Here is a 16,323-nt window from a genome sequence, read left to right on the forward strand (position 1 = left end):
AAAGTCCCTGACTAGCTAAGTGTTTTTAGAGAGCCATAATGTCACTTCTGTCCCCAAATATTTCCTCTTCTGTTTTAAAATCTCCTTCATTACATCCATTAGTACCTTCTGCTCACCCTGAAAGCAGAGCTTTCAGAGTCTTTTCAGAGTCTTTACTGTGGCTATATTTCTAAAGTTCTTAACAAGCCCATGTTGAATACATTTTTTAAAAGATTTTATTTTTAAGTAATCTCAGCACCCTATGTGGAGTTCAAACCCACAACCCCAAACCCCAAGATCAAGAATCTCATGCCCCACTGACTGAGTCAGCCAGACACCCCCGAATACATCTTTTAACTTTTATTTTTATTCCTTCGTTTCCTTTTTTTTTTTTTTTTTTTTTTTTTTTTTTTTTGCTTCTCTAATCACCGGCATAGATAATTACTTCCTTCTAGGGCTCTTATCACCAGCCTCTCTCTCCCCTCACCACCTCTTCCTACAACATTCCTTTCTTTACTCACTCCTAATGCTATAGGAACACCCATTCTATTGACTTTATTAATTATGAGTGAACAAGATTAACCCCATGCGTACATTTCTCAAACATAGCGATACATAAGGTACAAATGGCATATTGCTATGTGCTTATTGCGTAAAAGCAATAACAGGGATGTTAGTTAGTGTTAACATTACAAGCCATGATACTGAATGCTTTATACTGCCTGTATGTATAGTACATAATGGATGTAAACTTTCCTTTGCATGAGTGTATCTGGCTACCATGTCCACTTACAGACGAAGATCGTTATTATGTACATTTGCATAATACTTGATGTACCAGTTGAAATTTTATCTCCACATACCTCTGTGGGAGTCTGTTGAGTCTTTTTTTCGGATTTTGGCAAATCTTTGCTTCCTCTTCTTTTTAAGGATAGCTGAAACAAAGCAGGGATGTATTTAGTTTGGTGAACTATCATTTTAACTCCATTTTATGTTTTTAAGTGTCTAATGTCATGTGACCAAACCAAGCCAAATAAAAAGTGTTAGTTCAATAATCATAAAGGAGGAAAAAACACCAAACCACGTAGATTTTTTCTTCAGACTGGGAAATACTTCACAGTAGAAGAGTAAGTGGCAATCATCTAAATAATCTGAGGAAGGGCAGGAAATCTACCGTGGAGCTGCAGAGAACAACCTGGATAAAATTCAGACTGATGACCCAATATGCGACATATTCCAAATGAAAGCAAATCCCTGTTAGCATTCTGCATCACCAAAATGGGGAAAAAAAGAGGAATAGGGTATTTCCAGTCAAAGGCAGGTTTCTATAAGCTTGTAAAGACAAACTTTTACTGGGTTTGTGTAGAATTGGAACAATTTTACTCTTTCCTCACCACACATCTACGCAAACAAATACAATACACAGATACCCATACAAACGTGTAGTATGTAGGGGATGGTTACAGTGAAATGGAGAGGACATGTTCTTTCTAAAGGAGCAGGCTGACTGGGTGACTCACTCGGTTAGGTGTCTCACTTTGATTTCGGCTCAGGTCAGGATCTCGCGGTTTGTGAGATCAAGCCCTGCATTAGGCTCCACGTTGATGGCACGGAGCCTGCTTGGGATTCTCTGTCCCTCGCTCTCTGCCCCTCGCTCTCATGCCCCACTTGCATGCTCTCTCCCTTCTCTCTCTCAAAATAAATACATAAAGTTAAAAAAATAAATAAAGGAGCAGGCTGAGTGGGAATTAGCTTCAGCTGATTGGTACAATACAGGAATGTGGGCTTTTCCTAGAGTAGCTAGGAATCTGGATATTGTATTGGTTGGCCCTAACTGAAATTCAGACAAACAACACTTTGTAGGTCAAAAAATACATATCTAGTGCCAAATCCTTTCACGGAACAGCAATATACGATCCCTGGTACTCTGTTCCATTTCTCAGCACCAATATAATAAGAAGGGTCCTTCTGTATAAATAATAATCCATATGTATGAATACCTACCATATACCTAATATTGTACTGGATATCCAAATATCAATTAAATAGTACACTTATCATCAGGAAGCTCAGAATACACCATGGGAGACAGAGAAGCGAACAATTATACTGATTGGTAAATGCCATGCTTTAGGTTCTGTGAAGCAGGGGCTTTGTCTTAGCGTGGCATCACCACTATTAGGATAGTACTTCATCACATGACAGCTATTGGGAAAAATATTTGCTGAACTAATGAACAAATATAAAATAGGAGGTTGTGAGGTCAAAGAGGAAGATGGGGATATAGAGCGAATATAAAGGCAGGAAAGGCTTCTCAAAAGAGGAGGTTTCATGAAATTTGCAAAGAACTTCAAATTACATTTTTCCCATGTTCCTTTCTAACCCATATCCAGTGTTCAATGTAGGCATATGTTCAGGCCCAGAAGGCAGAGGCTGCATTGCTGCAACTGTTTGCATTCAGTATGAAATTTAAACTACAGAGACAAATGAATGGCCTGTGTGCTTATTTCCACTTCTTTACAGAAAGATGCTATGTTGCTTGTATAATCTTAGAAACAAAAGCTGTGGGGACTGATTCGCCATAACCAAAAGTGGTTTACAAACCAATCAGCAAAAACAGTCCCAAGAAAACCCAAGAATATAGCAAGCTGAACTAGGGAATCCTGGAACAGTCTGCGTAGGGGCTACCTACAAAGAAGCACTCAAATTCACTTTATTAAATATTTACTGAATACACTTATTTTGAATATATTTTTATACATTTATTAGTGCTTACTAATGCACTTCATAAGGTACCTGTGATACAATAATAATAAAACCAGCCTAATCACTGCTTATTATGAGGTTCCTAATTTACCTGGTAAATGGTCTTTTCGGTCTGCAATTTACAACAGTGTGATGAAAGAAATGATAATGTAAAGATAATATTAACTGGCATCGATTGAGCATGAATTCATGTCAAACACTTTACATACATTATCTCAATTAATTCTTAAAACATCCCTTCAATTTAACAAGCTCTCCAGGTGATCCTGACGCATGATAAAGTTTGAGAAGCACTGGTCTGAAATCATTGCTTGATAAGTAGCAGAATCAGGTTTTGACCCAAGTCATTTTGATCTTTATTATACTAGATCATAAGGAGAAAGGCTTAAGTCATTCTGGGGAGGAGATGGTGTGGGGAGCTAAGGATAATTTCCAGAAAGAAGTAATATCTTATCTTAAATCTGGAAGAAGAGGAGTAAGCCAGTCAAAGAGAAGAGCAGAAAGGGTAGAGCAAAGCCTTGCATGTGGAAAAACCATTTCTGGGAAACAATTCAGTATGTCTGTAACAAAATGTAAGGAGAATAAATGATGGTGATGGCATGAGTCAGATCTTGAAGGATACTGAATAGGGTTGTTTCAAGAAAAAAGCATCCATAATCAGACTGTCACAGAAGAAACATACACACAAAAGTAGAAGTTCCAATGGCCATGAGGTAAAGGGCCATCATACAAGGGAAATGAGGGGAGGTATGTTCTAATTCTGAGAGCTTTTTGGAGGGGGTCTTTATTTTTCATTCATTCCATAGATATTTGTTGGGTTCTGGCATATAAATGATACTATATAGTTATACAAATATGACTGAGCAATATTCTATTCTCCTCCCCACCAAAGAGCTAACTTTATGATGGTTAAAAGCATGCAGATAATTAACTAAAACAGTAGACAGAATTAACTAAGGGCAATAAATGAAGAACAAAAGATCGAGAGGACAAAGAAGCAGATATGATCCCAGATCTGCAGAAACCAGAGGAAATCATCTAAGATGGCTGATCTTTGAAGGATGTACAAAATGTCAACAAACATAAAACCAAATAAAAGAAGAAGCAAGGAGTCAGGAGAATAGGTGTGTCTTTATACATCACTGCCTTTCTGACAAAAAGTAATGGAGGCAGAGACACTACAGAGGTGAGGCCGAAGAAGGCACTTATAGGGCTGAGGTCAGCTTGTGGAGCTGAGAAATTTAGACTTTATCCTGTGGGCAATGTTAAAATGAGCCCTCTAAATTAATATAGGAGAAATGCTGAAACCAGGCCATCGTTTCCTAAGAGGCATTTTCTATTTTACTTTTATTTGAATAGCAATCAAGCAAGGTGTCAAACCCACAGCCCTGAAAAAAGATTTCTTCCTGAATAAAGGTACACAGCCTTTAAGGTGCCTCTAGTCCAAGTACCTTTAATAATCACATTTAAATGTTCAATAAATATTTCATCATCTTTTCATATTCCAGCAAGTTTTTATTAACTTTCTGACTCCAATAAAACAAAGATGAGGCTCATCTGGATAGGGAAAGTTGGAGAAATAATGTAAATCCAGTCTCTTTCTTGTGAGTATAAATTTTCATCATCTCCCCCTCGTCATCTGGGCACCTCTTCAGGGAAGCAGTTTGGGATGCTAGAACGAAATCTCACATTTCATCTTTGCTCTCGAAGTAGGCGCTTCCTACTAGATAAATATGTTGAAAACATGTCTTGCCCATGTCTTAATTCTTTGCATTCCCTGCCCCAACTAGCCCAAAAGAGACTGCTGTTCTTTTTATCCATGTGAAGGCCAGGAATTCAAGACTTTTTCCCAAAAAATATGTTGGCACAGCAATTATATAAAATGGGTTGTTTGTGTTCTAAACAAACAATTGTTTGTTTTGACACTGCCCTTTTTCCTCAGCTGAAATTTGGTCCGCTTCTTAATAGGTAGCATCTCAGCGATTACACAACCTGTCTGAAATGGCACCGAAAGACAGAGTATATATAAAAGTCTCCTATGTATTTGATAAAATTAAAGAGATCCATTTGTACAGTGATGAAATCAAGAAGGAAACCATAACTGTATTAATATCTAGTATTTATGAGTACTAAATGTCTGCTGTGCACATTTCTAATTGCTTAGTATGTAAGTACTCATTTGATCTTGCAACCGTCTTAGGAGTTTGGCACCATTATCTGAAGCACACCAAGGAAAAATCATCAGCTAGTAAGTGGTTGAATCCCGAGGTAAGTTATCCAGCTTCAGAGCTCTTGTTCTGAACAATGACGTTACAATGTTCCTCCAAAGGAAGAAAAGTACAGGATTATATTATTTCTAAGCATATTCTTCTCTATGCTATTCCACCACTGCTGCATGGGCTTGGGGCACTAGTTTACATACATTACACACAATCAATGTGTTTTTCTATTTTTAACATAGGAGTCACCAGAAGTGACATACACACTCATTGATTCTCACAGTTGTCCTATAAATATTGCGACTTAGGGCAACATTGGGAAGGAGAAATGGGGATTACCAATTTAAGACTGGGGGAAAACTGAAAGAAGCAGGAACTTTGCTTTGCTAGGGTCTGAATGTTTACGTTCCCCCCCCCCCCGCCCCCATCCAAATTCTTATCTTGAAATCCTCATGTCCAATGTGATGGCATTTGGAGATGGGGCCTTTGGGAGGTGCTTAGGTCATAAGGGGATGGATGGGTCATGGATGGGATTATTGCCCTTACCAAAAGAGACTCAGAGAGCACCCCAGTCCTTTCTGTCCAGTGAGTATACAAGTCTGCAACCTAGAAGAGGGCCCTCACCTGGCCATGCAGGCATCCTGATATCAGACTTCCAGGATCCAGAACTGTGAGAAATAAATTTCTGTTGTTTATAAGCCACCCAGTATGTGGTGCTTTGTTATAGCAGCTGAAATGGACTAAAACAGGCTTCATTCCGTTTTGAAGGGGAACAGGAGAGGCTCTAGAAGTCTTCCCTCCTTCCATCCTATTATATCCTGGATGCCTACCAGAGAGTCTGGCAGAGGATAGGCTGGCAAGAGTGCCCAGAGATCTTGCTCACAAACATTCTCCACCACCTCCCTTAAAAGGATGAAGCAGGATCCCAAGCTCTATATGAAGACAGGATCTTGGGGCCCAAAAGGAATGTGGGTGAAGGAAGCGAGCTAGGATTATCCCGTCGTGCCATTCTGTGCAAAATCTTCCAGCAGTTTTCCACCTCACTCAGTATCAGAGCCATGCTTTACTAAGGCACAGGAGACCTCAATTACACACTGGATTTATCCCAGTAATGTTTTAAAAAGACTTCACCAGACTTCAACCAAGACCAATTAAAACATTTCACTGTTAGGCTCAGGCATTTTTTTTTTTTTCCCCAAAGTTCCCACGGTGAGTACAGTGTGCTCTGAGAATCACTGTTCTGCTCCACGCAGACCCTCCGTCACCTCCTCCAAACAAGCTCTTCGGCCTCATCTGCCGCCACTCTCCTCCCCTGCTTTCCTTGCCCTAGTGTCACCAACGTCCTTGCGGTTCCTCAGACATGCCAAGCATGCTCCAAAGAGGGGCCTTTCCTCTGCCTACAAGCACTCTTCCTTCCTACACTCCCATATCCACCCCAGCAACTCCTTCGGGGTCCCTAATCAGAGTCCTTCCTCTACGATTGCATACAAAACAACAAATAACTCCATACAAAATACCTCCTCTAGTTTCTTGCTCCATGCACTGCTTGTCGTCCTAACCTCGCTTTATTTTTCTTCATAGCTCCTTTCACCATCTGACTTGTGTATTCGATTCATGCCTATCTCCTCATCCTGCAACATGAGCTCCACCCACGCAGGAACTATGTGTTGTTCCTTACAGCTCCGGCTCTTAGAAATATACCTGGAATGAAGTAGTTGCTCAGACAGTATCAACTGAATGCAGAGACCACCACTTAGACCTGGTTTCTTACACATTTGTTTTTGAAGCATTCGAATCCAAGAAGTTGGTGGAAGGTTAAAACAAAGAAATAAAAGTCCAAAGTTCCATTTAAAGTTTATAAAAATAAAACTTTTCAATAGAAAAAACCTAAAGAGCAAAAATGATGAGCTGAAAAGTATTTAAAATGGGACATACGATATACCTTCACGGCGCTCTAATATTTTTCTTGATTTTTACCAATCCCACTTTCCCCAGTGTCAAAAATTAAGATTTTGGCTCTCAAATTCATTTGTAAAGGATACCTGATACCAACATTCTTTGGTTTTGTGGCCGATTTTGTGGTTTCTACTCAGCAGCTCCTCTCACACAGTTTGTGTTCTGGTGCTGACCTTCAAAGTCTCCAGAGCCTTGGCTTCAAGCCCAGGTCACAGAGACTCTTCTCCAAGTTGCTTTCTAAAGTGCCTTCTCTTTGCTCTCACTCATGGAAGGACCAAGTCAATGACTCTCCCACTCTTTCCCTTTTCCTCACCTTGGAGAAACACCAAGGTGAATATTCACCAATATTCACCAATATTCACCAATGTGAATATTCTGATGTGAACTAAGTTATTTTCCGTGTTATCTAACTCACCAAGGGTTTACAAAAAATAGTCAGGAAATTATCGGCATAAAGGCACCTAACCTTTGGGTTCCAACCACTGTCTATTATACGTTAGACTTAAGACTTACATTAGTGATTAGGTTTTCCACAGTAAGAGTGTTCACAAAACTAGTTGTATTTCTCCCTTTCCAGTAGGCAGTCCATTTGCAATGTGCCCCATTAAGAGGCAGAGACTCTCTCCGCGGCTCTTCAAACAGGGCTGGACTTGGGACTTGTTTGGAGTAATAAAATATGGCGGGAGTAAAATGTGGTAGGAGAGGTGACGCTGACGCTACCCTCAAGAGACGCTTGCACACTCTGCTCACTGTGTCTTGGACACACGCTGCCCCATGTGATAAGCCTGGGTGGAATAGTTTGCTGGACGGAAAGAGTCACATGGCTTAGTTATTCCCACTGACCTGGACGATAGTCAGCAAACTTCCAGATGCAGAGCCTCTGAGCTGACAGCTGGCCAAAAGTAAATGCCAGGACCCAACTGAGACCACAATAATCCATATAGAGGACCATAGAATTATGTAAATAAATGACTGTTGTTTTAAGCCACTAAATGGTTACAAAGCAAAAGTGGATACGTTTTTCAACCATGTTTCACCATTGGAATTGAAAAAGTCCCAGTTGATATTTATGAAAGAAAAAAAAAAATCCCTTATTCAAATTCCAGAAGAGCAAATGGCCCATGTAAAAAGTCAAGAAAAAGAGTAGAAGTGGGTTATCAAACACAGGAACTAATAAAGCTCAATGTACTTTCCTTGTTTTTATTTTTCCCCTGCCTTTGACAATATTTTGATTCCATAAAGTATTTTTTAATAAAACTGAGCTTTAAATAAATTGTTATAAAAGGCCACCTTTCAGTTCTATACTGCAGATGCTTCTTTTGATAAAAGTAGGTGTTCAATTAGCACCAAAGGTGTGATAGGAGTTAAAAGCTAATAAAGTTCATCCTAACAGTCAAGTTTATTACACAGTCTGGCTCGGCACATTTTTGAAGTATTTTTTCCATTTGAACTTAGCTTTTATTCTTCCTTTTAAGGAAGATGTGATGTATAACATTTACAGTGCTTCCCTAGATCTAGGTTTCTTAAATATATCTGTCAATTCCACTAAAACTAAAGTTTTATCAAATTGTTTGTTCTTTTGTTTGTATAGCTTTCCCAGGCATGGGAAGAAAATAACTTTAATTTTAAAAGACTTTCTACTTAAGCCAATTTACAGAATAGAAACATAAAGCATATAAAGGAAGCTGTACCCAGACAATCCTTAATTGTAACGTAAGGATTAGATTTTGCAAATTTCTAATGCTTGTTAGTTAAGAAGACCAGAATTCAGAAAAGAACAGAATGGAGAAGAGAGTAAAAGAAAGAAACCAGTAATTCATTTATTCCAAGAAACAACCTTGGAAGATTCAGAAAAGGAAACTGATCAACAGTTCAAATCCGGAATTTGTTCCTATAAGATACTAATAAATTTAAAAAGCTGTGCACTTTTCATTCTTAGGAAAGATAGTGATCCCCTTCTGCATGTTGACACAGAGGTACGTGTCACAGAGGTGGAGAGGCAGATCTGGCATACAGAAGTGTATATCATGGAGGCGGAGCCCCAGTTCTGCAGGAATAAATCAACCTTCTTCTGCCAGGAGGTCATCTCCTTTTCTATCCTACAAGCCCATTCCTATCTTCCGAGTTATGAAGCTTCCAAACCTTGTGGTTTTTTTTGTTGTTGTTGCTGTTGTTCATTTTTTTTTACCTCCAGTGAATGCCTAAATGAACACTTTTAAAAGCTGGAAAAGCTCCTTTTCTTGCTGTAAAACCTTAAACCAGTACCAGATTTGTCTTAGTTATTTTATTTTTAAGTAAAGGAATCCACTAAGTTTTCCTTTCCTTGACTCCTTCACCTTTCTCCCTTTGTGCTAAGGTAGATATCTACAGCAAGGTCAGGTTGACTAGAGAGTTGTATAAATTCTTTATTGCTAGGGAATACTAATGAGTGAACTTTGTAGAGCATGCTAGGAAGCCAGGATACCAATGAAAGAGAAACATTTGAATCTTTTTGTCTTTTTAAGAATCAGGATTATCTCAGGGCCACATGGCTTTGAATGGCTCTAGAGCTGCACAGTATCTTTCTTTCATGAAAGTCATTGTTTGGTACGAATAATTACTTTGGAACTCTTCTGCTTTTTTCCTAGCATATTGCTTGCTAATAGTGCTTCAATGTTTTTACATTGGAACTCACTTTCCATGATTAGTAAGTACAGTGAAATTCAGGTAAGCAGCCAGTAACTTGAAGAGCAAAATATTGAATTTAATCCCAGAAAATTAATTTTGAATTTAATCCCAGAAATATTAGGGAGAGAGAGAGAGAGAGAGAGAGAGAGAGAGAAATGAAGGTTCATTATTTAATGGGATGTGGTTACTATAGAACCAGAGGAAGTGAACTTGGAAGGAAGCTGGAGTTCATATTGTAATAGTTGGGTCTTATAAAAAACTTTTTTTGGAAAAATATCCCTTTTAAAAGTTAGGTTTGGACACAATAAGGGCACCTAGCTGGCTCAGTCGGTAGAGCATGCAACCTTTAATCTCAGAGTCGTGAGTTCAAGCCCACGTTGGACATAGAACCAATAACTGCTTGTTATCCATTGTGTGCTTCATACCATATGATCAAAACAACCTCTGGATCCTTAGAAAGACTTAGTCTTTGTATTCTCTGAGCTACTGTAGGACCCCCAAGGGGCTCAAGGCTACTGTTGAGAGTTTCTTTTTTTTTTTTTTAACGTTTATTTATTTTTGAGACAGAGAGAGACAGAGCATGAACGGGGGAGGGTCAGAGAGAGAAGGAGACACAGAATCTGAAACAGGCTCCAGGCTCTGAGCAGTCAGCACAGAGCCCGACGCGGGGCTTGAACTCACGGACCGCGAGATCATGACCTGAGCCGAAGTCGGACGCTCAACCGACTGAGCCACCCAGGCGCCCCAAGAGAGTTTCCAATATAAGAAACTCTCACATCATTGTAGAAACCCTCTTTTGGAGCAGGGTATAGGTTGTTAGTGGGTCTTCCAAATTATGATAGTAAACTGATCCCAAAGTAAGACCAGCTTGCTTTTAAAAAGCAGACAACATAATAATCAATGCTTCTCTGCTATTCGTATCATATATTACACTTGGATAGGAGCCATGCAAATGCCTCAGAAAGTCTCACACAAGCAATAGATTTAGGACACAAAGCTTTCCAGGTTGAGTTTATTTTTTTAAATCTGAAAGCCTGGTTAATCACTTTTGAAATAATACTTGTTAAAAAATTATTTTATGCCTTGAACCCATAATCCACAATATAGTATACTTACTTAGTATACTTACTAAGCTATGAATATCTTCAGCAAATACAAAGCTTTATATTCACTTCTAATTTGCTATAGCTCATGAATTGATTTCTAAGCACCATTGCATTTGGCAGCTAAAATGCATTTAGAAAATTATGGCTCTGTAGTGGTAGCAGGTTTTTATGGCCTTTTCTATAATGACCCGAAGGGGGGAAACCTGCAGCCAGCATTTATAAGTTGAAATGATGATTTGTCCTCTCTTTTTTATATGGTGTCTCAATAGCTTCTACCTTATTAATACAGAAGATTTTGTTCAGAATCTTGTGAGAAATATGCAGAAAGTGCATTACAATTGCCACTGAAGTGGCAGGATGCTAAGGGGTGAGTACTTAGGTACTTTAAAATGATTCTTTCTACACATTTAAGATATTTTATGATGAAATTTTAAAGGTCAGAATTCTCCATCATTCCTGAAATGTACTGAAAAGGAGGAGATATAAATTTATGGAATAATTCCTACACTAGGTTAAAAGGTGACAGCCCATAGTTGTGCCTTAAAAATTTTGGAATTAGTTGCCAATTTTTAAAATGTGGACAATTTACATTTTAAAAATCAAGATCTCCAGTTGTGCTTGAAAAATCTGAAGGTCTGGTAAAGTTAGGTCTGATTATGGCATGACATCCTCGGGTTGGAACTAAATACTAAGACATACAATATCCAGTTTGCTCCATCACTCTTAACAAAGCAGCTTCCCTCATTTATATAACCTGTTTGGCCCTCCAGCAGCAGTGGACCTGGACCACTAACGTCACATATGTGAAAGGTGACTAAGAAAAGCCATCTTCCATTCAACATCCTACAGGAATCCTTTATATACCACCTAGACTTTTCTTGTGCTTTTGCAGGAGCTGGGCTTCTACATGTGGTAAGTCACCCAATCCCTTTACAAATGGCTCTGATGGATAAAATGTCTGTATTTTGATCCCAAATCTACTTAAATTAAAAATGACTTAAAGTGATTCAAAGAATAAATCTACCTTTCCTTCTATATTAAATCCCTTCAAACATTAGAAGAGAGTGATCACATGTCAAGTATTTTCTTCTTCAGGTTATACATATTCAGTAAAACCTTGGTGTGCGAGCATAATTCATTCCAGAAACATGATTGTAATCCAAAGCACTTGTATATCAAAGTGAATTTCAAGAACCATTTGTTCAGTTGTGATCATGTGATGTTTGGCCTCATGTACTACTTGTATTAAAAGACATGGCTTGTTTATCAAGTTAAAATTTATTAGAAATGTTTGCTAGTTGCAGAACACTCGCAGAACAAGTTACTTGCAATCCAAGATTTTACTCTATGTGTGTCTGTGTGTGTGTATGTATCTATGTATGTGTATATATATATATATATATACACATACATAAATACCACATGTATATACATATATATACACACACATATATACGTATATATATATATATATATATACATGTATATATATATACATATACATATATAAACACACTCTCCAGTTCTTTTTTTTTTCATGTTTCTTTTTTTTTTTTTTGAGAGAGAGAGACAGAGTGTGAGCGGGGGAGGGGCAGAGAGAGAGGGAGTCACAGAATCTAAAGTAGGCTCCTGACTCTGAGCTGTCAGCACAGAGCCCCATGTGGGGCTCAAACCCACAAACCACGAGATCATGACCTGAGCCAAAGTTGGACGCTTAACCGACTGAGCCACCCAGGCGCCCCACTCCCCAGTTCTTTTAAGCATTCATCATATGACATGGTCTCATACATAGCTTTTGGTCAATGAAACTCCCTTCGCCTCTTTTTGTGTAAATAGCTATATTTCTATCCTTTTGTATTTGTGTAAATTAAAAAAAAAATCACATTATAGGACCTCCACATTTATTCATATAAATTTCATCTTATTAATGTGCACTCTCTTATGTCGACATCATTCTGATTGTCTTTGCCTGTATCTTTTTTTTAAATTTTTTTAACGTTTATTTATTTTTGAGACACAGAGAGACAGAGCATGAATGGGGGAGGGTCAGAGAGAGGAAGACACAGAATCTGAAACAGGCTCCAGGCTCTGAGCTGTCAGCACAGAGCCTGACCCGGGGCTCGAACTCACGGACCGCGAGATCATGACGTGAGCCGAAGTCGGCTGCTTAACCAACTGAGCCACCCAGGGGCCCCTGCCTGTATCTTTCTTGATTGCTACTAAGGAGGATTCCACTTAGATATGTTTTAGAGTATAATAGGTATTTATGACATAGTTGAAATAATGTGAAAACAAATGGCATAAGAAGAAAGACTAAGTTTAAAAAAAAGAAGACTGAGTTAATTTCTTTTAACGAATTTATGAAAACATGAAAATATTTATGACTAAAGCATGACAATCACAGTCTTTATAGTCTCTCTGATGTGCCAAGAAAATAAAAATCATGAATAAAGTATGATTACAAGAGTTTTGTCTGCAACTCTTAAATTGATTAAAAGAAAAATCTTGTTTCCATGGTTTAATTCAGTGACAATGAACTATTTCTGGGAACTGGCCCTTTTCCATTTTTAAGGACAGAGAAAGTAAGGGCAGAAGTAATTGGTTTAATAAAAAAAACCACAGAGTATGTTTTAAAAAGCTTCATCCGAAGCCAGACATAATAGACATATATTGTAAGATTCCATTTATATGAAATGCCTAGAAAAGGCAAATCAATAGATATAAGGAAAAAACTGAACCCAAGCTCTTAAAATCAAATAATACATCCATGGAGTGTGTTTTGTGTTTATGTGTATGTTCACATTCATAGAGCAAACGAGTATGAGTATGTGTGCATATCTATGTGCATATGTGAATATATGTATATATGTGTTGGAACATACATGTGTATATACGTATGTGTTTTAGGCCCTGGAAGGAATTTCAGCATATCTTAAACACTGCTCAGTGGATTATAAAACACAGGGACAAACAGAATCTCTGCAACTTCTATCTATATACCATACAATTTGAAACCTATTATAGACATCACTAGAGAACACATACTCATTGAAATGTTACAATCTGCTTTTACTTCATATTAAGAGGTACTGTAATATCCTTTGGAACTGTATTGTATTTGACCAAATTAGTTCATTTTAAAGTAATTTTGGAATAAATGGACAATCATTAGATTTCTGAAATTTGAATTTGAACAAAAATAAGGACCATATTCTAGGCTAAGTAAATCTACTTAGTCCCTTGATATAATCCTAAAGGATATACACATGTGGACATGCATCTTTTTTAGACATGAGAACAACTTAACAGCTACACACATAGTAGTGCCTTTATAAATAATAAATAAGTACCTACCTAAGGGGAATACACACATGAATATAAGAGCATGAGATATAAATGGAATAAAAATAAAATATTCCATATATTAAGGAAGTTATGGATAGGAATCACAGATGAACCAGATTCATTTCTTAAGGTATTATTATTTTTTAACTCTCTTTTTTCTCATGTTTATTTCTTTAGTTTTGAGAGAGAGAGAGAGAGAGAGGCAGCACAAGTGGGGGAGGGGCAGAGAGAGAGAGGGAGATACAGAATCCAAAGCAGGCTCCAGGCTCCGAGCTGTCAGCACAGAGCCCAATGCGGGGCTTGAACCCACGAACTGTGAGATCATGATCTGAGCCACAGGCGGATGCTTAACAGACTAAGTGCTCCCTTAGGTATTATTTTTTAAAGAAAACTTACCATTTACATTGCTGGTCAATTAGAAAGAATTTAGGGTGAATATAAGGGTGCCTGGGTGGCTCAGTTGGTTAAGTGGCTGACTTTGGCTCAGTTCATGATCTTGGGGTTCATGGGTTCAAGCCCATGGGTTTGAGCCCCACATCGTGCTATCTGCTGTCAGCATGGGGCCTACTTCAGACCCTCCTCTTCCCTCTCTCTTTCTCTCTCTCTCAAAAATAAATAAAACATTAAAAAAAAGAATTTTGGCCAAATATAACACAAATTTATCACTTTCTCTCTACTAAGATATACTTGAACACAAAGATAAAAATATAGATGCAGTAACACTGGTAACTGAGGTTAACAGTCAAGCATTTTCCAGAATCTGAGAAAAATTTCCTTCAACAGTAGCATCAGTGGAATTCAACAAAGAAACATAATGTATCTATGTGTAACGTTTACTGTCTGAAACAGAACTGGAAATGCAGACCAATCAAAACCAAACATCCCTGTTTCTTAAAAGGTTAAACACAAGTTTGCCATATGACTCAGCAATTCCACTTTCAGGTATATACCCAAGAGGAATGAAAACGTGTCTTCACATAAGGATTTACACAAGAATATTCTAGAAGCATTATTCATAATAGCTCAACCCAAATGTGCACCTACTGGTGAATGGATAAATAAAATATGGTGTCCATACAATACAATACAATACTATTCAGCAAATTTTTTAAAAAAGGAATGGTACGTCTGGGTGGCTCAGTCAGTTAAGCGTCTGACTCTTGGTTTCTGCTCAGGTCATGTTCTCACAGTTTCGAGTTCGAGCCCCGCATCAGGCTCTGTGCTGATAGTGCGGAGGCTGCTTGTGATTCTCTGTCTCCCTCTCCCTCTGCCCTTACCTTTCTCTCTGTCTCACACCCTCTGTCCCTCCCTCAAAGTAAGTAAACAAACTTTAAAAAGTAAAGAGGAATGAACTACTGATACATGATATGACATGGATGAATCTCAAAAACATTACGTGAAGTGAAAGCCGGATGTAATAGGCATATATTGTATGATTCCATTTATATGAAATGTCTAGAAGGGGCAAATCAATAGATATAGGAAGCAGATTCATGGTTGTCTGGAGTCGCAAGAGGGAGGGAAGGATGGGGTTTAACAGTAAGTGGGTATGAGAGATATTATGAGGTAATGAAAATGTTCTAAAACTAATTTATTGTAGTAATTGCATGCCTTGGAAAATTTACTTAAAGATCACTGAATTGCATAGTTGGAATGGGTTGATTATATGACATGTAAAAAACATGATTATATGACATGTAACAAACATGCCTCAAAAAGTTATTAAAAAACAGACAACTAGCCAGCCAGCACTTCTACATCCCAACCCTACTTGCCCCAGCACATGCATAGATATTGCACAGGTACTGCTTTATCATGTATCTGGAGAAAGAGCTCGGCTCATTTGCAATCAGCAGCTCTCAGGCTGTTAAAACTGCAATACTCCAATACTCTAGCAGGGAAAGAGCTAGATGATTAATTGGGCAATGAATCATTAGATATATTCTTTTCTTTTTTTTAAAAAAAATAATTTTTTTTTTTTTGAGAGAGAGACAGAGTGCGAGTGGGGGAGGTGCAGAGAGACAGGGAGACACAGAACCTGAAGCAGGCTCCAGGCTCCAAGCTGTCAGCACAGAGCCCAACTCGGGGCTCCAATTCACCGACCGAGAGGTCATGACCTGAGCTGAGGTCAGCCACCCAACCAACTGAGCCACCCAGGCGCCCCAGATATATTCTTTTCTTACTCAGGTCTTCACGGGTAGAAACACAGGCAGAAAAGCCTTGGGAACACCCAAATTGGGGTTTGTTATTTTTCACATACTAAAGGTAAGAAAAGAACAACTACA

At 38.3% G+C, this 16,323-nt stretch overlaps 1 protein-coding gene across 3 annotated transcripts in view; it reads right to left on the reverse strand.

The window, feature by feature from the left end:
• The window catches only part of SOGA3 (SOGA family member 3), a 61,995-nt gene that overhangs the window by 26,326 nt on the left and 19,346 nt on the right, over positions 1-16,323 (reverse strand). For all 3 annotated transcript variants that reach the window (XM_042939783.1, XM_042939784.1, XM_042939782.1), the window contains exon 5: positions 843-914. In XM_042939783.1, the coding sequence (XP_042795717.1) occupies positions 843-914 (72 nt within the window). The remainder of the gene's footprint in view (positions 1-842; positions 915-16,323) is intronic.

This window comes from Panthera leo, chromosome B2 (assembly GCF_018350215.1).
Source record: "Panthera leo isolate Ple1 chromosome B2, P.leo_Ple1_pat1.1, whole genome shotgun sequence".
Lineage (NCBI taxonomy): Eukaryota > Metazoa > Chordata > Mammalia > Carnivora > Felidae > Panthera > Panthera leo.